This window comes from Vollenhovia emeryi, unplaced genomic scaffold, assembly GCF_000949405.1.
Source record: "Vollenhovia emeryi isolate VEMERY1.0 unplaced genomic scaffold, V.emery_V1.0 DF939152.1, whole genome shotgun sequence".
Taxonomy (NCBI): domain Eukaryota; kingdom Metazoa; phylum Arthropoda; class Insecta; order Hymenoptera; family Formicidae; genus Vollenhovia; species Vollenhovia emeryi.
This window is the reverse complement of record NW_011967214.1, coordinates 390,776-417,204: the sequence shown is the minus strand read 5'-3', so window position 1 is coordinate 417,204 and position 26,429 is coordinate 390,776. Positions and strand designations below refer to the sequence as shown.

General features: G+C 41.4%; 4 protein-coding genes across 17 annotated transcripts in view; all 4 read right to left on the bottom strand.

The window, feature by feature from the left end:
• Positions 1 to 8,239, bottom strand: part of LOC105565407 (kinesin-like protein unc-104) — a 31,585-nt gene extending 23,346 nt beyond the window's left edge. For 9 of the 11 annotated variants that reach the window (XM_012018566.1, XM_012018571.1, XM_012018569.1 and 6 more), the window contains exon 1: positions 7,885 to 8,238. The gene's annotated coding sequence lies outside the window, so the exon portion shown is untranslated. Of the gene's footprint in view, positions 1 to 7,884 lie in introns of all 11 variants that reach the window. The other 2 variants (XM_012018570.1, XM_012018578.1) reach the window with 2 other exon arrangements.
• Positions 8,240 to 9,736: 1,497 nt separating this feature from the next.
• Positions 9,737 to 12,181, bottom strand: LOC105565406 (superoxide dismutase [Mn], mitochondrial). Its single transcript, XM_012018565.1, has 3 exons — positions 11,979 to 12,181; positions 10,530 to 10,819; positions 9,737 to 10,349 (listed from the first exon to the last, which is right to left on the bottom strand). Exons 1-3 carry the CDS (start codon positions 12,014 to 12,016, stop codon positions 10,021 to 10,023), a joined length of 657 nt encoding a protein of 218 aa, XP_011873955.1. The 5' UTR covers positions 12,017 to 12,181; the 3' UTR covers positions 9,737 to 10,020.
• A 543-nt stretch (positions 12,182 to 12,724) lies between these two features.
• Positions 12,725 to 19,969, bottom strand: LOC105565405 (pre-mRNA-splicing regulator female-lethal(2)D). Of its 4 annotated transcripts, none has more exons than XM_012018560.1 (6): positions 19,575 to 19,969; positions 18,014 to 18,396; positions 15,466 to 15,590; positions 15,178 to 15,356; positions 14,942 to 15,096; positions 12,725 to 14,798 (listed from the first exon to the last, which is right to left on the bottom strand). In XM_012018560.1, exons 2-6 carry the CDS (start codon positions 18,246 to 18,248, stop codon positions 14,092 to 14,094), a joined length of 1,401 nt encoding a protein of 466 aa, XP_011873950.1. In that variant the 5' UTR covers positions 18,249 to 18,396; positions 19,575 to 19,969; the 3' UTR covers positions 12,725 to 14,091. The 4 variants fall into 4 exon arrangements, with proteins under 4 accessions (XP_011873950.1, XP_011873952.1, XP_011873953.1 ...); XM_012018562.1 differs by having other exon boundaries at positions 19,580 to 19,969; XM_012018563.1 differs by lacking the exon at positions 19,575 to 19,969 and adding an exon at positions 19,258 to 19,502.
• Positions 19,970 to 21,762: 1,793 nt separating this feature from the next.
• The window catches only part of LOC105565403 (chymotrypsin-1-like), a 7,503-nt gene continuing 2,836 nt past the window's right edge, over positions 21,763 to 26,429 (bottom strand). Inside the window, exons 2-7 of the mRNA XM_012018558.1 lie at positions 25,974 to 25,977; positions 24,245 to 24,319; positions 23,549 to 23,705; positions 22,891 to 23,152; positions 22,581 to 22,730; positions 21,763 to 22,243 (exon numbers count right to left, since the gene is read on the bottom strand). Coding sequence (XP_011873948.1) covers positions 22,034 to 22,243; positions 22,581 to 22,730; positions 22,891 to 23,152; positions 23,549 to 23,705; positions 24,245 to 24,319; positions 25,974 to 25,977 — 858 coding nt within the window. The 3' untranslated portion in view covers positions 21,763 to 22,033. The remainder of the gene's footprint in view (positions 22,244 to 22,580; positions 22,731 to 22,890; positions 23,153 to 23,548; positions 23,706 to 24,244; positions 24,320 to 25,973; positions 25,978 to 26,429) is intronic.

Below are 26,429 nucleotides of genomic sequence, written 5' to 3'. Positions count from 1 at the left end.
CTTGGAGACGGCGCACGCAAATCGGACGTTACGTCTATGGGAGAAGCTTTAAACGACCTTCACATTGACGCGTCATTTATTGGAGATGAAAGGGTGCAGAGGCGAGTCTTACGGTCGCCCTTACACTCCGATGAAGCTGCGTGGAGAAGTGACTCATGCGCATTATACAACGAGAAAAATATTCTCGTCGGGCACATTTTAGAATTACAATCGCCCTAGGGGGATTAATTATAGCGGGACCCCTAATTAAAGCCTGTCTCAAGCTCCGCTCGTACCAGATTAAAGTTCCAGTTCGTTACTGGATCATAATCCTTCATTTGCGACAGCGGTTCTCACGATACCCGCGGGGAGAACCTTGCGATCGTGTCCAGAATGAATTTCCGAAGATCGATTGACCGGGAAAACCGGACGAACGTGACGTCGCATAGTAGGAAAAGTTCGGTCTGTTCAAGGATCTCTTGTGCCTATTCGAAAAAGGGCTCCTTTGTCGAAACGACGAACTTCGAGAGCCATCGATCCATATTGTACGGGCGAGGGGCGAGAATGTGAAATTAGAATGCACGAGATTGCCGGACGGCAATCTCGTCGAAGTTACACGAAACTCAAAGGTATGCCGGCCCTTCGACATCACTTCGCCCGTGAATTTCAACCGCGTCCTCGCGTAAGTCACCTCGCGGCATTCTCACGGGAGATCTCATTTCGCGAAATGAAGGAATTCTTTGGAGGTCGCCCTCCCTCCCCGCGCGTGCGCGCACGGAAGTTGGAGGCGCGTGGGTTCGCCGATGTGCGCCATCCGGCCATCAAGGCTGGGCGATGAGTCGTGCGCACCGAGGCCGGATTAATCGGCTGTCAGCTCAGACCGAGACTCACTCTACTTCGATTCCCTCAGTTCCCTTTCAGCTTTAGCCTAATATTACATTTGTCGTACGACCAATTTTTTAAGCGCGCTGACAGGCTGCAAGCTAGAAAATTTTTAGAAAACTTTTCTATCCAGCAGCCAATCAACACTCTTGAAAAATTTGCCATACAGCAAATGAAATATTAGGCTTGGGCAACATTTGTCGCACGACAAAAGTTTTAAGCGTGCCGATTGGCTACAAGCTAGAAAATTTCTAGGTATTCGAGAACTTTTCTATCGTGCAGCCAATCAACACGCTTGGAAAATTTGTCGCACGACGAATGTAATACCAGCCTAGTGAGGGATAACATTACATTTGTCGTTCGACAAATTTTTCAAGCCTGCCGGTTGACTGCAGAATAGAAAAGCCCTTGAGTTTTAAACAATTTTCTATTCTGCACCCAATCAACACGCTGGAAAATTTGTCGCCGCGACAAATGTAACAGCACCCTTATCGTGCGGCCCCGCGACACCTGGCCCTGGGCCCTTCGTCTCTACGGTCCTTTCAGACGGTATCGCGCAACCGGCGTAGCCGTCAGAGAATGGCGGTTAAATTGGAATCAACGTGACGGACGCGCGCGCACGGGCATTCACGTTCACACGTGTACCCTCGCGCGCATAAGTCAAATATCTGTATGCATATGTGCATACATACACGTACATCAATACACGTGTGGGCTACGAGGTGGGCGCACGCGCCGACGGACGGCGGGGTGCGCGCGTCGATCGACACGGTGGTGGTCCAGGGCCGTGTCTGGCCGCTTTCTCGGTTTATGGACCAATCGCGTCGCGCCTCCGGGTGACGGGGGGCGGGGCAGGGGCGGGGAAAGGGAGAAAATCAATAGCCGCGCGGAGGCAGACCGGGTGACGTCAGCCTGCAACCCGACGATCGACCGATGCGACGCAGGCGGCGCCGGCCAATTTCCACGGAGCAATCAATAAGTAAAGATACCCACGACGACGTCGCCGACGGGACCGCGCGCGCGCGCGCACGTACATGCATTAACACACATATGTGCATGTCCATGTTAAAGGGAAAGGCCCCGATGCCCACTTTCTTCGACGTCGACGTCGATTAACCGTACAAAAATCATCCCCTTTTCGCCCGCGCGGCGACACCGACGCCGCCGTCAACCGCCCCCCCCAGGAGCGGATACTTTAGCTGGCATGTAGCGCGTCCGCGCGCGGGAGGACGCGACGCCGACGCTCGGCGTCGCCGCGGCGCCGGAGTACGCCTCGAGATATTTCCGAGAAGGAAATTTCGGGTTACGGAGCATTCAGCGTGGCGAGTCAATGTCTCCTCGTTAGCACGCCCGCTCCCCGTAAGATCGAGGGTGTCGATATTACATGTATATTTACGAATGAGTCAGCGGCTTTCCTATTTTTCGCATCGTGAACTCCTCGACTCATTTGGATTTTTCATCGGGGGGGGAAAATTTTTATTGCACACACGTCGCGTCTGCCGCTTGGTCTCGGAGCTCATCGGAAAATTCGCACGGAGAACGGAAGTTTCATTATCCGCCTCCGCATCCGAAGATCTTTACTCGCGAGACCCAATTTTTTAATCGAATAAAATTTATGGAATAAACTAACGATTTTACAAAATAGGAATTCTATCGATTCGTTTCCATTCGCGCAACTCGAAGTATCTGTCTATGTGCAATGATGGACAGAATGGTTGCGACACTTTTTTTAATGAGTTTAAATAGATCGAAGACGCCCAAAATGATTTCGGAATGGCCATCGGGTAAAATATGCCTCGAAGAAAAAGATTTTGGAACGTAACATTTGGAACCTTGAATCTAAATGCACGTTCCTGAACTCATTAAAAAAAAGTGTCGCAACCATTCTGTCCGTCACTGTACACGCGGGATCGTTAATACCTTGACACGTGAATGCTTATCGAAGCATATGTTGGAAATGTATATGCCGTTCGATACGTAAATTCACGTTAAAGCATTAATATTATAATTCTGCGTGTAATACATGTTTCTATGTATAAACTGCAAAAACTATGTATAAATTATGTATAAACTATGTTTCTATGTATAAACTACAATAATGATTCTCGAAGGGAGCAAAGCGAAGTAATCGAATAACCGATATTCTTTGACAAAAAGAATATTCGCAAATTGGAGCAGTCAGTTTTAGCAGGTTCCGTTTTGTCCAATTCGAAACGATCTTCGCTTCTGAGCATATAATTGAATGCCATTTACCGTCGCGGCTTTTGAATATTTCAATAACGCGTCAAATGGAAATTTTAAACTTTTCGAAAGACTTCTTTCTAATATTGTTAAAAGTCGATTTTAAATACGTAAAACGCGCCTCCATTATTTATTCGCTCACGTTTAAGGACTTTGTTTACATTTCTCATCCATACTGATATTAAGAATAAAAAACACGAATTTAATAAATTTCGCTCTCAAGTTTAACATAATTAACAGCTGGCGAGAAACATCAGTTTTGTGTTAGAAATATTATATAAAACATTCACATTCCTCCGATTCTGAACGATGGAATAATCCGTTTCCGCGTATTCATTTCCGTTTTTCTTTGAATTCGTTCGCAATTTCATAGTCTTGACTCATTGATCACATTTCAGGGAATCTGGCATCGACTTTCCGAATTGCAGAAGTCGGGGCAACTAATAAACAGGCAAAAGTCTCTCTCTCTCTCTCACTTACGAGCAGCGGCGCGCTATATTTTGGAGAGCCAGTCGACGAAACGTTCCCATCGCTACGCGAACGCAGAAATCATGCCGTCCACGAGGTGTCGGTCAACAAATTAGCAGTCACGATACTCGAAACGTTGATCACTACTGACCTACCCTAGCCCTCGCACTTCGTTTATGCCGGCGGAGCGTTACCGCCGTAACCTTCGAACCCTTCGACCCCCTTCGTGCACCACCCACCCTTATGCTTCACCAGCGAAATCGTTACACCCATGCCATTTCGCTTCAGTCAATCCACGGTGGTACTCTCTCTCTCTCTCTCTCTACGACGACCTGTGACGGGCGGGTCGAAGCACGATGAGAATGACGTGGTAGATTGATCGCGAATTGATGTCGCTGGCATTCACTTGAAACAACTTCCAGGTTCAGATTCGTTATTCGGGCTTCTCTATTTGAAATTCAGATTTTCCGTCTCGATGGAGAGATGACGTCAGAGTTTAGTTTTCTAAATCGGATCGAGTCGGGAACAAACGCGCTTTTCGAGTTAGCAACGGGCACGAACGGGGAAAGAGAGGATATTACCAATAAGGCATTCGTTTAGAACAATTGTCGAACGATTGTTGATAAAGATTACGAGTCGTAATTCGAACATTACGTTCAACGCCCGGCCGTTTGACATTTTTCTAAAGCACGTATCAGACTACGGATTGAGATTGAGATTAGATTGAAATTTGACCAATCAGAGTGAAGTTTACTAATCTCAGGTTTAGTGACTTTTACTCTAATTGGTCAGATTTAAATCTGATCTCAATCCGTAGTTTGATACGGGCTTAACGTCCGGAAGAAGAATTAAAATTTTATCGAATCTGTGACTAATGGATTACCTCTCGAATTTTCGCAATTAATCGTTTTCGCTCCTGCGCAGTATTACCGTTCTTCGGTTAATGTTAGATAAACTTCGCTCGCACAAAATATTCATTGGAACAGACAGTCAGATTCTCTGACGAGAATCTAACGAGAGAAATGCTGAAGATGCACATGTGCAGGTTGTCGCTCTCGAATTTTTATTCCAAGCTCATTCCCTACGTGTGAACCTCGATTCAATATTATTTGTGAACAATATATTGTTCTCGATTAATAATTAAATAACGTTAAATATATTTTTTTAGAATTTCCTTTTGGCATAGTAAGATTTTGTCTATCGAGTTAAATGACGAAAACACGCGTCGATAATTGCAGAAAGTCAGACAGCAGTCGAACGCGAAGAAGAAATAAAAGCGACGAGAAATCCTATATAATGACATTAAACGGAGCATCGCTTTTTTTTCAATTCCTCGTAAATGTCAAACTATTTCATTTTCTTTCTCACACTATCCGATAAAAATATATCCTTCCTCAGTCTCCTCACGGGGCTGAGCAGTATGGCTGTCTTGTGCTGTGAAGACAATGTTTTATGTTTCAAGTCTTTGTCTTAAGCTTGGTCTACAATGTGCTCTTCGCGTCTACACGGAGAGAATTTTCTTTTAAAATTTACCCTGAAAATGACGACATGGCCTTTCGAGGAACCTTATGAGAGTTTTTAGAAATTTTACCATACATTTTACTAGTAAAATGAACCCAAGTCAAATGAACTAGTAAAATAAACCCGTTAAATTCTCGTCGGAGAATTAGACTGTCTGGTCCGATGTATATTTTACTAGTAAAATGTATAGTAAAATTTCAAAAAACTCCCATAAAGTTGTTTAGTATACATAAAGTTCTTCGTATACATTTTACTAGCAAAATGTATACTATGTATAATTACTAGTGAAATGTATGGCAAAGTTTCAAAAAACTCTCATAAAATTCTTCGAAATGCCATATTGTCTCACGATCACATGGTTTTCAGGAGAAATTTTAAGAGAACCTTCTCTCCGTGTAGAAACGTTCTACTTTGTAGTCAACACGTTTAAAAAATGTGTACAAGTTGATATAAATTGTACATTACACAATTGTATATCGTCGACAAATTTTTTCAGCGTTCCGATTTGTTTATATAAAATAGAACGTTTCTAGATGCAGAGAGCACATTATTGTAGATTAGGCTTTGAATTAACGCGCGCAGTGGTAACTGTCTTGTGTCTTAAAGGTACAAGACAGCCATTCTGCTCAGGTCCTTTCCCGTTTATTCCATCTTGATCGTCGATCACTCCATGTCGCCACGTAAATCTCCAACTGTGAACGATGATAAAACGAGGCGTATGAGGCATAAAACGCAAACAAACGTCCCGCGCATGTACGTTGCACATACATCCGCGTTAACGCACAGATTTGTCGTCGACTCATATGCTCGAATATCTGTCGTCGAGATACAACCGTCATGTTTCAACCCCCTGACGCAACGCGAGTGGCTCGGAACACTCGAGAAAGTGCACGAGACGGACCGATCGACCACAGTCCTGCACCTCTCACGTTCATTTCCATCAATGTAGATCAATTGTAATCTCGGTTCGACTTATTTATCTGTTTCTTCTCTGAGAGTTAGAGAAATACAAGTTAAACTAAGGTCGGTATTCACAGTCAAATCTTACATTCAAGACCGTCTTAAGATCATCCGAGGGGTAAACCTGTCGGAAATAATTCTACAAAATTCTACAAAAAAATGAATTATAACTGCCAGAATCAAAGAAATTTTACGTAAATTTAAAAAGTGTCAAAAATCAACATGAAAATGCTATAAGAATTGGAACACTTTCGTTAATTTTTATAATATTCTACGAGCAAGCAGATGTTTTAATTCTTTAAGATTTTGTTGTTTCTCAAATTTTTCAAACTAGTAAAGTTTTGTACCAATTTTTACAAAACTGTACACTTTCATTAAATATCACTTGCAATAATTTCTTAATTTGAGAACATTGTAATTTGTGGTACTATTTCGTAAATATTTTTACAAGAAATTAATGTTTCAACGAAGACGTAAAAATTTCTACAAGTTTCTATTTCGAGTCCATTTTTTCTAGCTGTTTATAGAAATTTTTCCCGCTGGGGAAACCGCCGACCAAAATCGTGTACACCAATGCCTACTAAAGCCCGGTGGGCATTACTTTATCTTATTTTATCTTTACAATGTCCTAGCAAGGTCTGATGCCCAAACTAATGCCCAGTCATGCCGCGAATCTGTGCACCACAATGCCCTCAGCGGTTTACCCCTTGAAAACATCTTTGGGTACTCCGTAGCCAATGAAATGTTCCATAAATATTTAAGCCCGTATCAGACTACGGATTGAGACTATATTGAAATTTGACCAATCAGAGTAAAGTTCACTAATCTCAAGTTTAGAAATCAGATTATGACATAGTTTGACATTTACGAGGAAATTGAAAAAACAACGACGCTCCGTTTAATGTCATTACATGGGATTTCTCGTCGGTTTTATTTCTTCTTCGCGTCCGACCGTCGTCTGACTTTCTTTAGTGACTTTCACTCCGATTCGTCAACTTTCAATCTAATCTCGATCTCAACCCGTAGCTTGACACGGGCTTTAGATAAATTCAAGACGGTCTTGAATATAAGAATATCCGACTGTGAATACCGGCCAAAGATTACAGCTGATACATGTCTCGGTATAAATGGACGAGCGATGGCTACTGCCAAGCGGCAGAAATTTCCTTTCCCGGCTAGATGAAACGTAACGCGAGGGACTATCGAGATAATCGGCACGAATACCGCGATTTTCGACTAGCTTCGCGCCTCCGACGATTTCGATCGCGCGGTTTCGGCTTGACGCTTCGCGAAATTCCCCCCCGTCGCAGTTTTACGCGCCGTCGACTATCGAGAATTTTAACTCGCGCGGGCTCGCGCGATCGGACACCCCGAGAATCGAGCGAGAGACGAGCGACGCGTTCGCTCTGAAGTGAGGAGCGAAACGGTCCACTTTCGCAGCTCGCCCCCGCCGACGAGTTGACGCGAGTGACGCTCGCCCGCGGAATGACGGACAAAGGCGACTCGAGAACGCTCCGGGACCTGCCGTCCGCACACCTGCCGTCGTCGATAACGATGACGGGGTCGGCCGTTTAAATAAATGATCGTCCGTCGCGGTCGCACGGCGCGATGTTGCGCCCGCGAGGCCGTTCGCGTGGCGCTTCGTAAAGACGCGCGGTCGTGCACGCACATACGCACATACGCACGCACGCTCGGCTCCGCGCGTGTGACAGGTCTGGTCACGAGCGAGAGGGAGCGAGAGGGGGAGAGAGAAAGGAAGAGGCGAGTGCCGCGAATGGTGGGCGCGAACGAGACAAAGGAAAAAAAAAGAAGAAGAGTCCCAGAGTGACTCACCAGATACGTAGGCAGTGACGTGAAAACAGCTGAGGTCCTACGGCCATACTGGCTCCGACTGGGTCCGACGGTACGTTCCGCGGAAGCGGTGAGAGCGCGGCACGAGCGTGTGCACGCTGTGTGTGTCGCGACGCCACTCGGTTGCCCGACTTTTCCGGCGCGGCAGCGGCGGCGGCGGCGGCCCCCGACGCCCGCGATCGATTATCGGAGTCGCTCGCGCGCGCGAGAGAAGCTCGCGCACGGCCTACGAGCGCCTGCCCTCTTGCCTCGCGTGGCTCCTATGCCCGTCGCGCTCTTCGCGGCGAGCGTTGCTTGCGAACGAGCGGGCTCCGCGCCTCGGACTCGTTCTCGCGCCCGCGGGTATCCGCGCTCTCGCTCTCTGCGGCGAGAGAGGATAAAGATCGCGATCTCGCACACGCGCAGATAACGCGCGCCTTGCTCCTCCTGGAAAGCCGGATGAATCATAGCCTGGCGATTCCCAAACATAACCTTGTTTCCCCACCCCCCGCGCGGTCGACGTGATTTATCGGAAGTGTCGCTCCGAGACGCGCGGCTCGTTCCGTCTTCGAGATGCATCGCCGTCCCCGCGCGAACCAACTCTTGTCTTGGAAATTTCGTTAATCTATGAAGCTTCGAGATTCGTAGTTTTTTTATCTCGGTTTATTTATTTACGCAACGTGAACGACGAGATGTTTTAATCGGTGTGTAAAGGAATAATTTGCTTCGAGTAGAAATATATGTTCATGTGCTCTACGTTTGTCCATTTTATGTAAATATTTTTAAGCTGTTAGTCTTGCTAATGCCTCACCGTTTGCATGTAAACTATACTTATATATTTAATTATTTATGTATATTCGTAGTATATTGTAAGCTATATGCGCTGATGAAAGCACTGTGTGCCGAAACGCGTACACCATCCTAGAGTCCAAACGTAATCATATACTCTTCAGTAAAATAATTTTAATACCTTGTTAAACAAAGAACTTGTTAAACTTAAACTATATTTACCTTGTTATCGATAAATCTTGTACATGCAATAAGTTGTTACCAATATAAAAGTATTTTTCGTAGCTTCATCTGACAAACAATTGAATTTGTATAAAAGTCTTCGGATCTAATGTATTTGAAATGCATCTAGTTGCAGTTGCAGTTTCTTCGCTAAAAATTCCTAGTGTACCTATCGTTGTTTCCTGTTAAATAAGTCATAAAGTCCTCGTAATTCTTGTAAATTTCTCTCAATTCCGTTGAACTTCCTTATCAGCGACGCTCATAGATTTCGAAGATAATTTTACTGTTTAAAAGAGAAGCGTAAAGTCATAGACATAGTAAATATAGACTGAGCGTCTCATTGAATAAGCTGAAGCTAGTGAAGGGAGAGAGAGATTTAAGCGAACTTTCTTTCTCAGTCTTACATCATCGTAAAGGAAAAGAATCGTGCCTGCGTCACCTTTGATTCGATGGTGAAGCAGAGAAAGAGTCTTCTTAAATCTTCCCTGTCTCTCTCTCTTCACAAGCTTCAGCTTATTCAATGGGACGCTCAGTCTATATTTACTATGTCTATGCGTAAAGTTAATAATTTTATTTAAAAAATTACATTCTAATAAAGGGAATCATGCGGAAAGAACCGATTACACAGCGATCACTTTTTCTGCAGTGTGTCATATCAGACTTTCCTGATGTTGACGATCATTTTGGAAAGAACTCTGTTCTACGACTTGTCCATCATTAAGCTGCCTGAAACTTAGAGACTTTTTCGTTTGATTGAAAAGTAATTATGAATTTTTGTTGTCTATTTTGATGAGGAGTGTATAGGCTGAGGATTAAACCTGTACGAATTAATCGTTCTGGAGTTATGTGTCCCCTTAATTTTATTGCTACTAAATAAAAACGGATTTCCATTTTATATTAAAGACAAGGTTCTAAATGAATGTACTTTTACACATCCGTTTTACTCGTAACTCGATCCTAGTTACGTCGAATATAGCGTACAAAAGAAAAGCGTGAAATCACAGGCGAATTAAGTGTGTCAAAAGTTCCTGATGATACCTGTTGGTCCTAGATACAAGCGCCACTCTAGAAAACCTCTCAATATCTGGAAAAAAACCAGACTTAAACGCTAGACGACTCTGTAAATCCTTAGCAACCGGTGGCGTTTTTGAAGCGCGCGTTCACATCCTGCCAGTTAATAATGTCGAAGATTGCTTGCACGTAGACGGGCCGTACGTTTTTGTACTGCAAGTAATAGGCGTGTTCCCACACGTCGATGCCGAAGAGAGGAATGAGACCGGTCGTGGCTTGCAGCGGGTCTTGATTCGCGCAGGTCGCTATCCTCAGCGACTTGGCCTTCTGATCGTAACCGAGCCAGCCCCAACCGGAGCCCTGAATTGCCACGGTCATCTCGGATAAGCGCGTCTTCATATCCTCCATACTGCCGAAGTCTTTGCTGATTTGCTTCGCAAGAGCGGCTAAAAAGAGGTGATACTTCATCCATCACGTAAACTACAATCGTTACCTTCCGACTGACGTTACACGAAATAAAGAAATAGGATCCTTCAATTTCGAAGTCGTTTGCGGACATCTCTTTTATAAATTAAAGAATCTATTTATGCGATAAGGAGTTTAATCCGCTCGTTTCTGGGTATTACCATCCGGTTTGCCACCATTGGGCGAGAGATTGCACCAGAAGATCGAGTGATTGAGGTGACCACCGCCGTTGAACTTGAGAGCCGGGCCCAGGGCGATTTGCGTATTAACGTCGCCTTTCGCGACCGCCTCCCGCATTTTATCCTCGGCCACGTTCAGATTGTTAACGTAGGTTGCGTGATGCTTGGAATGATGGAGCTCCATGATTTCGCCGGATATGATGGGCTCCAGAGCCCTGTAGTCGTACGGCATATCCGGGAGCGAGTGCTTCGACCTCGCGAAGACATCCTTGCTGTGTCAGTCACCGACAACGTAACGTTAGATTACACCGTTGTGAATGTTTTACAGTAAAAAATAGTATTACATCAGGCGACTTTTGGCGACTGTTTGGTGCACACACCAAAGTGTACCAGGGAGAGACGCTAAAAGGATATCCAATAGGAACATTTATTTGAGTAAAATGACCTTTTCTATCGGAACACATTCAACTCAACGGCTATTTTCAGGTGCAAAAGCATTCATGACGCCGAGTGTACACTCTGACCCACTTTGGTATACACATGTACCAAACAATCGCCAGCAATCGTCTATTACGAAATAACAAATACAATAAGGTTTCGCCAACGTCGCCTAACTTTAAGCTTGGCTTAATTCGTTGTCTCCTACCAACTGTTACTCCAGAAAGAGACAAGCGCGAATTAAACTACGATTAAAGTTAAGCGACGTTTGGTGACACCAGGCGACACCCAAGTAAACATTTTTGCTCTCTTGTTTCTAATTCGAACATTTTTCCCTTCTGTTCAAAGATACGTGTATTATTTCTTTGCAATTCTCTTAGTTCACATAAACACTGCAAGCAACACAATTTACATTTAGCGGAAACTCCGCTATCTCATATTAGGAGCCTGTCTCGTAATAGGGGACTTTCCTTATAATTTTTCTACCCGCTGTAAGTTTGCGAGAAACGACTCGTGTTTCCAGATAACCAATTATAAAGAATGATACGACGCACGGAGATAATAATAAAACAAAACAATCGAAATGAAAGGGTTAAAGGTAACACCACCGGCTGTGTACGAAAGCACTAAAAAAAAACGTATCTCTTGCGAAATAACGTTCCAGCGGTTAAATTGTCCGTAAAAATGAAACCTTGCACAATCAGAATCAGTCTCGAGGAAAAGGTGAAACTGAAACTTATTTCTCTTGACGATCCGCCAATCAGCTGTGAAGCGCGTCGCGCCAGCCCCGCGTTGGTACGTGCGGGGTACGAAAGGTCACGATTCACGATTTTACGCAAATCATTAACGCCGGCTCATCGAACGGGGGAAAAGTTCGGCAACCACGGGCTGCGGACGCGTCCGTGAAACGTCGTTGCGCGCGCCAGGTTAGAAATTACATAATGCGAAAACAACGGCGGCGGAGCCCGAGTGGCGGCTGTCGTTTGCGCTTACATCGTGTTGGAGATAAGAGCGCGCCTTGCTGCGAACATAGTCGGGGCGAGGAGTGAGCTGTGTTGCTGTCTCGGGCAGTCGTGTCCTGACTATCCTCTTCCAAACAGGAGGTTTCTACCCGCTCGTGATTCCGCGCTCACGGTTCTACGGTCTCTACACGGTACCGCACGGTTCTACACCACCGCGACCATTGAGAACCGCCAGCGATACGCGCGCGAGCTGGCTCAACCTGTTCGCCGAGTTCGCTGCGATACCGACGTCGTGGGGCGCGTAGGGTCGCGTTATCGATGGTATTCGCAATTCTGTAGCTTACACAATACTGTGAAAATGCTAAAAATGAGCGGCTTTATCTTTTTCCAAGGGGACAGTCAGAAAGAGATGAAGTTACTCACCCAGTTTCCATTCCAGATGGGCATTTGAAGTTGCCGGCACATCGGCAACCGACGTGTTCCAATTCCAGATCGATCGATGGAACCGGCGGCAAACGTACCCTCTTTTGAAAATTGAATTTCCAAATGCGATGCGTTCAATTTAACGTTGGACCGATTTATCCTTTCCTGCTGATCAAGCATTGTTTCCTTGAAATTGTCAAGTTAACATTGAACCGATTTATCCTTTCCCGCTAATCAAGAATTGTTCCCTTGAAGTTGTTAAATCTTCTTCTATTTCTTCGAAAGACGGCGCTTCTCTGCCACGCGATCGTATCATTAAATGCCAAGCGTGGAATGGAAGGAAATTAACATATCTTCAGTCTGAATAAGGAATCCTTTAATGATCATGTCTTGCAGTTGAAGATATTCACAATTCATGTGTTAGCATACTTTTAGCGGTGAGTGTAGCACGCGGACGTTCTACATCGCGTAAGCAAAAAGGCGAACGTGTAAAAAATTTCACTCAACTCTCATCGAAATACAAGGTGACTTTCAATCGTTCTTAAAATTATTTAAAGAAAAGAAGACACCATATGCTTCGATTGCAAAATGTGCGTAAGAAAAAGGCTCTATCTTCCGTCGCTTGTGGCCCTGAAGTCATAATAGCATCGATATCTAGACAAGAATAATAATGGCACTGTACAGAAAATTTGGGATGGAACGTATCGTGCGTGACTCGTAATATTTTTTTCCCCAATGCAACTTTTGATATCCTCTTATTTTTTTCTCTCGCAGCATAGACCGCCGTGGAACGAAATTGAAGGCGCAAATCTTTCCGAGAGACGACACAAAACAAATTTGCATATATAGATAATATAAAATATATCAAATGCTACAAAAGTTTAGTTTAGAGAAAATAAACAATGTAAATTCAAATGTATCAGTCTGTGAGATCAATCCGTATGCGATGCTAAGACTAACGTTATATACTTTGTTATTTGCCAATTGTTTAATAAAAACGCAAAACGAAAACGCATATTGTACGCGGGATCGATATACGCCTCACATTGCACGGAAATACATATGTACATCGGACCGTTACGTACGTAATCATGCGAAAATCTCACGGCGCGCCTCTTTCTTTTCGTGAAGGTATTAGAATTTATTTATGTAATATAGTCAGTTTTGATTAATTCTTGACAATATCTTACGGATTGTCCTTTTCATTTACTGATTAATCAAAGTCCTTGCTGATTTTTATATAGTTTTAATACAATAAATTTACAAAATATAAACGAAATTCGATTGTTCTAATTTCCCTTACAGCGCGTTCGACTGTAATAAATTATATTAAACCTATTCAGATTTTTCGTCCGATATATCTTTGTAATGTAATACGCAACTTGGTCGTTTGCAAGTAACTCGACGTAAACGTGAACGTTATAGTGATCTAGTGGTATAAGAGTATTTACAGACTTGTCATTTTTGTGTTTGTTTTTTAGAGACCAATGTGAATATTTATCCTTTGCAGTTTATCACGAATACAGGTACTGAAATTACGTTTCTTTATGACTAATTATTTATTTATTCGAACAATTCATCTTGTAAATAGCCGGCGTTGCTTTAGATGAAAAATTTTGTACATAGTAGTAACGTGGGGATGTTAAATCATATACATATATCGCGATTCTCAACCACGCGTGTGGTTAATGTCCTCCAAGATCAACCTAGAATATAATCGCTCATTCCGGATCACTCTGCAGAGTCTCGCCATTGGTTAAAACTAGCGCATCGTCGTCGGCTTCGTTATAATCGAGAGAAAGAATACTCTCCCTCCGTTTCTTCTTGTGCGTCCTTTCATCATCACTACTGGCTGCACTTTTCTCCCTCTTTATCCTGTCCCTACCCCGCGTCGTTCGCGTTATCACCTCCTCCCCGTTCGATTTACCACTATTCCTACTGTGATTTTTACTCCTCAATATTCGCTTGTTCCGATTTTCCTCCTGCTCCTCCTCCCTATCACTAAGTTCCTCATTCTCGACCTTAATAATTAACGCTGCGGAGTCGCTGGAACTCTCGTCATTATGATCGGCTTGATTAAGTTTTCTCTCTGCACGTTCTGTTCTTTCGACACTGGTAAGCTCACTCTGGGGCGACGTTAACGGTGGAGTCCTTACACCTTTGCACACATCACTGTCCTCTATCGGTTTCGGAGGTTTCGCATCCGGTACAGCAGTTTCTTCCGGCTCCTCTTTCTTGATCGGTGGCGTATGCGGCGACAAACCGTTCGATAAATTATTGTCGTTTGTATTCGCCTTTAACCCTGCATTCTCCTGTTGCAGTAGCGTGACCGATTCTCGGGCCTTGCGTAATTCTTGTTGTAAAAAGTAAATGGTACTCTGCATACCCTCCACGTCTTCATCCAAATCCTGCAGAAACTCGTCTAATTCTGCAAGGAAACCAAAAGAACGCGTATGAGTTAAAATTGAAATGTTTCCATCGTCGAGTCCAATTTGAATTGTAATAATTGTAACAACTGCTTGATCAAAATTAGTAACAGCTGTAACTCGGTTAACGTATCTAACGAGATACCTGATTGTGACTTTTTCACTTCTTCACTGAAGCTCTTTTGCAGAGCAAGCTCGCCTTCCAACTTAGCAATACGCCCACTGGCAATCATACGGCCAAGTTCTTCGTTTTCCTGATACAACAATCTACATTTTGCCATTAACCTTTTCCCCGTATTGCTGCAAATAAAATATTTAATTAGTGAAAATTTGTGTCGTGTAATGACTCCTCTCTCAATTAACACACAAAGCTCTCCTGACCTGTCCGGGGTGAACTTCCACGCGCTTAGTTCATTCTGTGTATCCTCCAATTTGCCCTTGGTCGTTATTAACTCTTGCCTTAATTTCTGTATCAATATATTAACAGCCGGATCTAACAGAGCCGACCTTAATGCAGCTGCGGACGGAGCTTGGGTGGCTTTCATTTCAGTTATTTGATTCTAACAATGAAAAAGATAAATCTCTTTTTTTTATAGGATCGTGCAGAAATTAAACTTGCGAGATAAATTGCACTAGAAAACTTTCATGTATCTGAGAATAGTTACATACAATATACTCTTGCAATTCCTGCTCTTTAGAGGCAAGCCTCCTTACTAAGATCTTCTCCCTGTGGGACGCTTCTATATATTGCTGTCTGTATTTGTTTTCGGATTCTCTCAATGAAGCTAGTTCACCTATAAAGGAATAATCTATAAATTTTTCTACTTCTAGGACTTATTCAACGGTATCTGTGTTTCTTAAAATTGCAGTAGTTATTACATATATATTTGTGATGTATGTATATATTTATATTCTACAAGAAAAATATTTCTTGTAAAATAGCAAAGTTATTCGCCATATATTAAAGTAATTACAGCGAAATTATGAAATATGTATATCTCATGGGAGATGTAATACATACACACACGCGCGCGCGCGCTTATATATCAGTTTTTCAACTATTTTAAGCCTGCAAGTTGGTTTTGCTTCTCCAAAGTCTAACAAGCAATTGTATTTTGTCTTATTTTTTTTTCCGACTGTCTTTTAAAGATGCTTTATGCAAATTTAATTTTTTTGATATTTGTATATATTTGTATTAAGAATGTGCAGATATAAATGTCCAGTGCGTGAATTCTGATTTGAGTAATATTTATACGTAAGGATTTAGAATCATCTTTATGAAACGAATTAAAAGATTAGAAAAGAATATCATAATAATTTCTACATATCATCTTTGAATATACATTTATATATACCTCACAAGGATATAAAAATTGTTCTGTTGTATCTACAGTTTTTTTTAAGACACGTGTTAATAAAAAGAATTCATTATTTGGAAGAAATGTTAGAACATGTATCTTATTCTACTGTATCTTCATAGCATATATATTGATAATTATCAAGAATTTTCTTTCCGTTTCCTGGAACATTTATATAATTAGATTAAGGATAGAAATTTCTGAATTGTACGAAATATTTGAAATCTCAGACTCTAACTATATAGAATATTCCGTACAGTTTGCATATATGATGTATCAATAGAGAGTTTTTGATGGAACCAAGTGTACTGGTGAAAAATTACTATTTATAAGTTTAACCTAAGTGCGCACATAAATAAACAATATACTTTTATAAGTACGTGACTATGACTGCCTGACAACTGACATTGTTAATTGGCGCATACTTTGATCTTTGGTGTCGTTGCGACGTGCCATTTGTGAGACTCTCTGTACTTCCACCGTGACCAAGAGTGGACGTTACTTTTCTTCCGCAAGAATCAAGCGTGTACTTGTTGCAGGCGCAGATGTTGTTACGAGACGCCGGCCGGGCTTAACCCACAGGTATGTACTTTCGAAATTCGTATCTGATACCAGGATATTATGGTGCAGGTATAAATGCATGCACAAGTTGCATTCATAGATAAGAATATGTAGTAGGACAATCGGTCTAGGAATACAGTTAATTAAAAGTTGCATTATCTCTAAATGGAAGAAGAGGTTTTTAAGGACAAGATAATATTTCAAGGATACCACAGAGCAGACGGGAGGGGAGAGGCAGACGATGGGATTTGGGATCGTGTAGTGTTCCAATTGGTAACGACGAATGTGGTTGCGTACTTCACCGAGATTTAAATTTCACGCACCCCAGGTGCAGTGTTATGCAGGCCAAAGGGGTGACCACGGGTCCACTCTTATTATTCCTCTGAGCCGTAAATTCAGCGCCGTCATATCAAACGTTGCTTTTTCGTCTGATCCCTTCGTTAACTAGAAACTCGGTATTTTCCGAAAATTTACTTTCCACGCACGTGCACACACTCTCCCGCATTTTCGGCAGTATAATTATTACACTGCTGAGATATACGCGACACACTGCACAGGGCACTTGTGAAATGACATTCTGAGCGAGGCTGTGCCTCCCACAGCATCTCGACGGAGCAGAGAAACGGACGCTTCTTGACACACATAAGCACTTGTTACCCTTGGCCGTTTGCACTTTTTTTTACTCGCTAACTACGGCTCTTTAAGGCTGATAATGTAATTGCTCACAAAAAAATTTGGACTCAACGTATTCCTTTTTATACATCATATATGTATATATATATATGTGTGTGTGGCTGTCACTCCACCCATGCTCACAAATACCTTGAGAATTATCGCCTTACGTCACCGCGATACATACGAATCTTTAATTACCCGCACTATACACATCACAAGAAAATGTAGCTTTTGGAAATTGATATGCTAATATAATCACTATATTGTATATGAAGCGCAACATTATCTCAATTCCATTTTCAATCTTTCTAGTACTTTCTGTGCAGATACATAAAATCCGATCGCACGTACTAAGCTCCCTCATAGAGCGATAAAGGTAGTTGCCTACATTTATACCCGAATTTGACTTATTTACTAAAGCTCTCTCTCTCTCTCTCTCTCTCGCTACCTTAAACCTAGTAGACAACTTAACGATAGTATCCTAAACACTGATCTAACGAGCCCTACTCTTAGCGTCTCTACGAGAGTCCCGTCTCTTACAAAGGACCGTTGTGTTCTGGCATTCGTTAATTCGATTAAGATATGTGGTGAGTGAGGTGGCCTCACTCGTGTGATCTCAGTACCTTCCTGAGCTGCCGTCTGAGCTTCTAGACACTCCACATACAAGTCCTGTTCATGCCATTTGGCCGCCAGCTCGTCCTTAGTCAAGCTGTCCAACTGTTGCTGAGTTAGCTTCACACGTCTTGGTTGCCTAGGCGAGTGCGGGCTACCGGGCTTGCCGCCGTTGCTGCCGCCGCCCTGCGGACTCCTCGGCGAGGACGGTCCTACCGACTTGGCCTCGCTGCACTCGTCCGCCATTTCCGCCGGACTACTTCGCAGTCGGACGTTACAACGTGGTAGAACGGGCCTTTATGCGAAATCTTCTGTTCATCAATGTTACAACGCCGACGTGGTCGCGCCACTGACTCGTGTGCTACCGGTGCGATCGGCACTACAAGACAGCCATCTGAAAGAGAACCACACGTGGCGCAAGTAGTGACAAGCCTCATACGCGTGTCCAGGAGTTTGGTGGACGGATGACTCAGGTCGGTTCAGGTTGTTCCTCTCGTCTACTTTAAACGCTTTATATCTATAAAACGCGCGCTTCGAATCTCAGGCTCCGAGTCCTCTCTCATCGCTAAAGGCGCCTCTAAAAGCGGCTTGTAGCCAATCAGGTTTACTAGCCGCTTTTAGAGACGCTTTTATTGCTAAAAAAGAAGAGGGTTCAGGATACGGGCCTTGCAGTTCAGCAGCCGCGTAAAGGCACAATTCCGAAACCTGGAAATACACTTTTCACGAGCGCTCAAATCGACCCGAGTCGTCCCTCCACCAAGCTCCTCGATCACGAGTTCGCGAGCTGCCTCTTCGAGTCGCGACGACGCGAACGGGCCTGCCGTCACGGGCAAATCAATTTGTTTCGGTCACGTTGGGATACTCCCGGGGGCGGGGGGAGCCCGGCGAAGCAGGTGCGTCGCGTTACATGATTCGCCAACCCATCGATTACACGTCCGATTAACCTATTGGGCAAGTTAAGCGCTCGTCCGCCACCAGGACCCGCGCGGCCGGTCAAGGCAGACCCCGAGAACCCGACGAGAAACGCGACGTATCCACTTTCCTCCCGGCTCCGGCGCGCGAGAGGCACAGGTTGAACCTTATTGGGCGACTATCGAGAGCGACGAGTACGCGGACGGGTGTCCGGTTAGGCGCCTACGCGGGCCGAGGACGGCGCGGGATTCACGCGAGACTCCGACGGGGAGTCGGCAGTCAGGAGGAGCGGAATGCATTTATCTCGGGGGGGAGTCGAAAAAGACAGTCGTGACGCCATTACGTCGACATGTCCGCCACGGAGGAGCGCAGCTCGCGTTACGTCCGAGCGCTCCGTCTCGTTCCTCTCCGTTTTCCTCTCTCGCTCGCGCCGTTCGCTCGTCCACGTTCTCCGGGGAAACGCCGTGGTCGCGCGGATCTCGAGTCGGACTCGTCGGGCCGGACGACTCGACGCCAGAGGTTCACCCGCGATCGATTGTCACGCGGTCACACGGACACTACCGCGCGCGCTACACACTTTTTTCTCTCTCTCTCTCTCTCTCTCTGTCTCTGTCTTTTATCTCCCCTCCGCCTGCTATCGTTGGAACTTGGTCCGTTTACCTTACCGCCCCGTTAGAACGGCGGAGAGTCCATCGTGGAGACGGGCCGGGTCGGGTATCAGGAGAGCGACGGGACGGGTGGCATCGCGCGCGTCCGTGGATGAGAAGCAGCGCCGTACGGGTCCTCCGCGTGCGGCGAACTTCACTCGGCCGATCGATCAGTCCCGCACCGCGCGCGGAGTGCCGAGAGTGCTGCGCGAGAGAGCGGCGTGGGAAGCGCGCGCGACTTCACGGCGGCGAAGGAGCCCGGGTCTGTTCCTCGATTACGCGGCTCTACGCGCGTATACGCGAACACCACACGCGAATATCCGGGAACGCGCCGATAAACCCTCGCCGCGATCGCGAACGCTGGCGACTAAATCATGAATGACGTTCACCCCCGCGCGGAGGAGGGAACCGGAATGGCTGAACGAGGGGCCGCTTCAGCGCATGCTCCAATCGCGATCGACCTATGCTATGACGAGCGTGGGCAAATAATGCCGCGGAACAGGGCTGCCGGATCAGTCGGGTAGATTTTTGCTCCTGATGAGCATCTTAAAATCCCTAAGTAAATTCATTGACCAAAGAGAAACCCGAGAGCGGCCACGCCGTTTTCGCTCGGTTGACGCCAGCGCCTTACGCCCATTTTTATTTTTCGAACTATTTCGCTACACCCATTTTCAAGCACTGCCGATAAAGTCTCCGCTTGGTGCGTGTCCGTGCTACGCCCATTTTTCAAGCGGGTAATGCAGTGCCCAATTTTGATTGTGTTCCGTGCTGCATGCATGAAATGTCGATAACACGGGAGAGTTATTAAAATAAAGAAAAACCATCTGCCAGCCTAAAGTCATCTAACAATACTTTTCATCGTTAATCAACTACTGGCGATTCACATTCTTTCGTTGCTGATATATAAATTATATGTATAATTGTAAAATATAAAAATTTGCTGACAAGCTACGATGTACTCCTTTTGCCAACAAAATTTGTAGTAGATTGTTCTCGATAAGCTTGGTTTTCTGTATATTATAACCAGTGTTGGGCATTAATCGATTAAATATTTAGTTGACTAAAGTAATCCATCAATAAAAAATCGCAATTAATCGATCATCATGCATGTAATCGTGACTAATTTAATCGATTAAAATTTTTAATCGATAAATCAGTGTAGAATTAATCCAAATTCGAAATTCAAGTATACACAGTATGTATATGTATAAAAAAAAACAATTTACTTCGCGTTATATTTATTTTAATTACATTTTGCGAGTGGAGGCGAAGAAAAAGCTTTTTATAAAAATAAAATTTTGTAGAAGATACATATCTACTAATTGCTTGTGTTTTTCGAAATTGTCTTGTCATTTCCAGAGATTTAATTAGATCAGATTAAATTGCTGTGAGGATACAAAGCTGAGTACTTAATTAATTTTATCAATTAATCAGTTCGATAAGCTTTGATAAATAATGAACTGTCTATCATCTGTTGGAGAGTTTTAAATCTTTATATATATTGTTTGATTGCGTCTTATTTGATATTAATGCAATTAACGCTGTTAATAAAAGAACAGTGTAACATTGATTTCCAAAATTTTATTGTGAAACTTTTGTAAAATAAGTTACGCAGTAAAACTTTAATCGATAATGGTATTTTAAGAACTTTAGTAGAAGATCTTATAATTAGTTAAACGACGAAAGGATTCGCTAATCTGTAATTTTAACAACATATAATAAAGTTAAATGAAATGAACTATGAAATCTGATCATATCCTTCTTATTTATCGAATTTATACAGATTACTATGGTTTCAAACGTTTGGATTGTTTTTTAAAAACAATTTTTAAAAAGTAAGAGAGAGAAGAAGAGGGAGGGAGAGAGAGGAAGAGCTGTAAAACAATTTATTGATTTTAAAAATACAAATTTCCTCTCGAAATAGTATTTATTTATTGTAAAATTATTGGAAAAATGTTTTAGTGCTAATGAATCTTAGTTTGTTAAATAAGCTTTTTCTTTTTAAAAAATATAACGTTTTAATTATTCATTAAAATATCCGACAATTTATATACGCCTTAATTTAATATTTCGCAACTTATTATATCTTTTCTGGAGATATTCTGGAAATATTCTTTTTGTGTGTACGTATATTTCTAAAGAATCTTCGGAAAAATTGTACGTCCAATAAATTAATAAATTAATTTCAATCTCGCGCGTTACAGAATATAATTCGATAATATATTTTATATTTCTACAGAAAGAGCTTAATTTTTAATTTGTTCGAATTTCTGACTTTTTTCTTGGCGTAAAACTAAAGTTTCGTAAAAGCTTTATATATAGGCTATATAATATATGTATATGAGAAAGAAATTTCATAAATTATAATACATTATCCATAACTATATTTTCTCAAGTACTTCAGTTTCATCCTCACGCAATATTCATTAATAACTAAAATTGTCACTGGCGCGCGCAACGAAATATACGTATCTACAACGATAAATGTACACAGAGATACATTGTAACAAGTCCGAGAAGAATGTTCAATTGTTGATTGTTGCCTGCATTAATGTACTCATGGAGCCACGATTTGTAGGGGAACACCCTGGTGAATACGTCCGGATCGCCTGAGGCGCATGAACCAAAGGACACGATGCCAACCAGATTGCCGTTAAGAGTGAGCGCACCACCGGAATCACCCTACCGAGTGTATTTAATATAATTAACGCTCGCCAGCATTTTTTATCGGTATATCTCTAGATTTTTTATCGATAACCTCTAGATATCGGCAAGTATCGTAAATAATCTTTAAAGTTGCTTTTTATAAAGTGATTAATTGCTTTTCTATCAGAATTAGTTCTAATTCTAAAAAATTATCTAAACGATAGAAATTTCATTCGTCAATATCTTATCAACTTGATATCAACGATTGATAAAACAACGACGATTACTCGTTTTTTTACTGTATTTCTTTTTTATAATTTCTAGCGGGATAAAGGTTGCCACGAGATAAACGTGTGTACGATTATGTACTTACCTGGCACACTCCTACACTATACGCCAGATGGGTGCATAAGTGACGATCGGTGATTTGTATACCCTTATGCTTGTACGTCTCGGCACACCTCGTTTGGTTAAATCCTTTCACTACGATTTGTTGTAGGCGAGGTGAATATTCTACGTTCGGCTGAAAAAAGTGTTTTAACTTAATGCCTGATACTCTGGTTTTGAAATAAAAATGATAAAGAATATACATCGTCCTTGAAAAGATGCTTGTCAAAATTCGCTCTTGTTTAATTTTAGATAAGTTTTAAATGAGACATTAGATTAATAATTTTTATATTTACCAAGGTTCTTCCCCAACCAGTAACTATAAAATCAACACCTTCAAACTTTTCGTCGCTAGAGATCAAATTAATTTCTTTGATGTTATCATTGAATTTCATTTCTTCCGTTAGCTCAATTAAACCAATATCGTTACTCCTGAGTGTGTCGTTGTAATCAGGGTGTTTTATTATGTTTTTCGCTGCATACGTAACTCGAAGTGTACTTTCGTCATAAAGAAGATTGGTTCCAACGTTGATGAGAACATTGGCTGGATGGGGCACACTAAAACAATCAGTAAAGATTATGATTACTTTGCATGTATTTAATTTAAAAGCTAGTCCAAAAGATCAAATTTTTATTATTATATTTATTTAACTATGTACATATATGTATATATGGAATGACTCTTCATACGTCTAAATGTCTGGATTATGCATGTATAAACATATAAATCATACATTTCTTATAAATATTAAAAATTGTTGAATACTTTTCTAGATTTCTCATTTCTTTATAATTTTGTGCCATTAAATTTGCATTTTGACGGTATATAATGCTGTCTTTTTCTGCAAAATTATAAATGTACAAAATGCACTAATTATCCGGATAAGAACAGACTAGAGATTCGGATTAGACAGTTGAATGTTTTGGACTGAAAGAAAGAGAGGACATGCATACCTTTTCAAACAGTGCGCTGCGGTAAGAATATAATTCTTGCTAACAATGGCCCCACCACAAAAATGTTTTCCATCAAATGTATGCTTCAGTGATACCTGATAAGGATACTTGCCGTCCGGAGCATCGTCACCGCCGACGATTTGCGTGTCAGGCAAACCTACCGATTAAAAATATATTTATTTGTCTGCATACTTATATGTATTACTAGGGTCTTTTTATATATTAATTTTCTTCCTTTATTTCAACAATTTTATATAATAATGTAGATAATAATTTTGCTTTAAAATATAAAATATGTAATATAAAATAAGTTACGAGTCAATACATTATATATTACAAAACAATACGCTTAATATAATATTTTAACAAAATCTTGAAAGTTATAGACTAAGATTATATCACCATAACGTTTTTAAGCTGTGCGATAAATGAATGAATAATACGTTTTAAAATGTACGATAAGCGCTAGACAGATAATTTGTCAAATAATTGCGATAATTTCGCTTATACGAAACTGATTGTACGACGAAATGCAACTCATTCGGATGATAAGTGCGCGAAGGAAGTTATGTAACAATCAATCGATCAATATCGTTAATTGTTGTACGCGCTCGAATTTTTCGCGATGCGTTAAAGCTTGTAATACGGTCGCAATTTACATCTTCTCATTAATAAGATTTTCAGAAATATACTTACCATGGGCACTGTGATATATTAGAAACGTGAGTATGAGACCGGCGATAGAAAACATAGTGATGGTTACTGAAGCGCATGAGATGCGTTATCTTCGATTTATATAACCGTCGATCAAAATTATCAATATAACTATATCGATCCGCAAGTTATCTTTGCGTGCAGGTAATATACAGAGGCGTGCGCAGAATGGTGTCGTCAAAATGATAATATTTTTTTCTCTCGCAATCTCTCTTGAATCAGCACTATTTATTTTATGATTTTATACTTCCGGGAGATAGGAGGAGAGGTCCGCTTTTACACCGTGACTATACAATTTTATATTATTATTTTAGGGTGTATTTATTGTATTATTTTTCAGCTGTATTTATTCAAAATACATATTTACAAGATGCTTTTGCATAAGATTATATACAATGTGGTTAAATTAGACTGCACATAACGCTATTATTTCTTACTAATAAAACATTTTTAGGTATATTTTTATATTTTATTGGAGATGGATTCGAAGAGTATTCAATATTACGAGATAACATTACTAGAGTGGCATATAGTTTCTCATTAAAAATAAATTAATCAAGACATTATTTCGTATCACGCATTTTTGAGATACTGGTCTAAATATACTTGTTTATTTAACAATTATCCGTCTCCAAATAAAATGCTTAAATAATAATAATTTTTTTATTGTATTATGTGTATAATCTGTTAAGTAGAATATGAGTCAAGTAGTCGTCAATGTTCTAAATTAATAAATGCCGCAATTGTCAGGAATCTCAGCGTGATATTCGATTGGCAGGTACTTCTGATGCGGTATCGTCGTTGAATCAAATCCCTACATAGGAGTTAATCCAGTCCCTGTAGTAAAACACTCTAGTGTATACATCTGGGAAACCGTTTCCACATTGAAATTTACCAAAGGACACGATACCAATCAACGTGTTATCAGCAACGAGCGCTCCACCGGAATCACTCTGTTAAAATAGTATATTGTAATTAATACTTGTCTGTAATTAATACTTGTCATTAATATTTATCAAAATTTCTGGTCAATGTGTGCCGTTAAATCATAGTAATTATCAACATTATATTTGGTTGACCGTATCTGGCAGTTTTAATGTTTTTAATGTAACAAAAATTTTGTGTCGGAGTTCACTTGAGTAGGAGACTACTTGAGAGATGACGGAGCATGACTGTCATGCTCCGTCATCTCTCAAGCAATGTTCTCGTGTAGCAAACTTCGACACAAAATTTGTATAGCATTACGTGATTATAACGACAATTCTTTCTACATCACCAAAATACACGCGAGTCTATGTACACACGGAAAAAAAAATTAGCTGCTGTAGTAGCTAAATAACTTAGCAAAAAATGGACAGCTAATATTTTTAGTTGTGATAGCTCAATATTTTGCTAAGTTATTTAGCTACAGCAGCTAATTTTTTTTCCGTGCATGACTATCTCAGATCGCTTGAAAAGGACTAAAACCCATGGTCGAAACGTAGCGATGCTTAAACATAAAAATTGCCAGATACGGTCAACCAAATTTGATGTTGTTAATTATTGCTGGCGACCCTGAAGATATGCGATATTTTGAGTCTGATAGAAAAAAACACACATCTCGTTAAAGCAATGCGCAGCTGTAATAATGAAATTCTTGCTGATGATAGCTCCACTGCAGAAATGCAGGTTAAACTTTGCATATCTCAGTGACACTTGATAAGGATATAAACCATCTGGAGCATTGTTGCCGCCGATTATTTGTGGAACTGGTAAACCTATCAATTGAAAACGTATTTTATTTTACTGTTGCGTATATTTTTGAAATTATAAATTTGTACATGATTATTATTTGAAATAAACACTTTACTTTTACCATAATGCAGATTTCATTTCGAAACATGTTAAACAAAAATATTCATGATACGAATACACCTATTCCGGCGAGATTTTAAAGATCGCGGAGTAATGTTATTCGCAGAATCTAAATGCTAATCAAATGATTTATTAATTTTTTAATTTATTAAGTAATAATAATTAATTATAAAATAATCGTCAACTAATATTGAACAATCATTAAATAGTCATTGCGATATTTAAATATATCTGGACTTTAAAGCTGGACAATATATATTTTTAAAACTGGAACGAAGAAAGAAATAAAAAATGAATTTACACGGAAAAAAAA

Bases quoted from the DNA above. Each gene is read 5' to 3' on its own strand.
- LOC105565406 (XM_012018565.1), bottom strand. From the start codon at position 12,016: ATGTTCGCAGCAAGGCGCGCTCTTATCTCCAACACGAT. The intron at 10,820-11,978 runs GTAAGCGCAAAC...TGACTGACACAG, and splicing joins GCTCTTATCTCCAACACGAT to CAAGGATGTCTTCGCGAGGT. The intron at 10,350-10,529 runs GTAATACCCAGA...ACCTCTTTTTAG, and splicing joins CAATGGTGGCAAACCGGATG to CCGCTCTTGCGAAGCAAATC.
- LOC105565405 (XM_012018560.1), bottom strand. From the start codon at position 18,248: ATGGCGGACGAGTGCAGCGAGGCCAAGTCGGTAGGACCGTCCTCGCCG. The intron at 15,097-15,177 runs GTCAGGAGAGCT...TTTTATTTGCAG, and splicing joins TGGAAGTTCACCCCGGACAG to CAATACGGGGAAAAGGTTAA. The intron at 14,799-14,941 runs GTATCTCGTTAG...GTTTCCTTGCAG, and splicing joins AGTGAAAAAGTCACAATCAG to AATTAGACGAGTTTCTGCAG.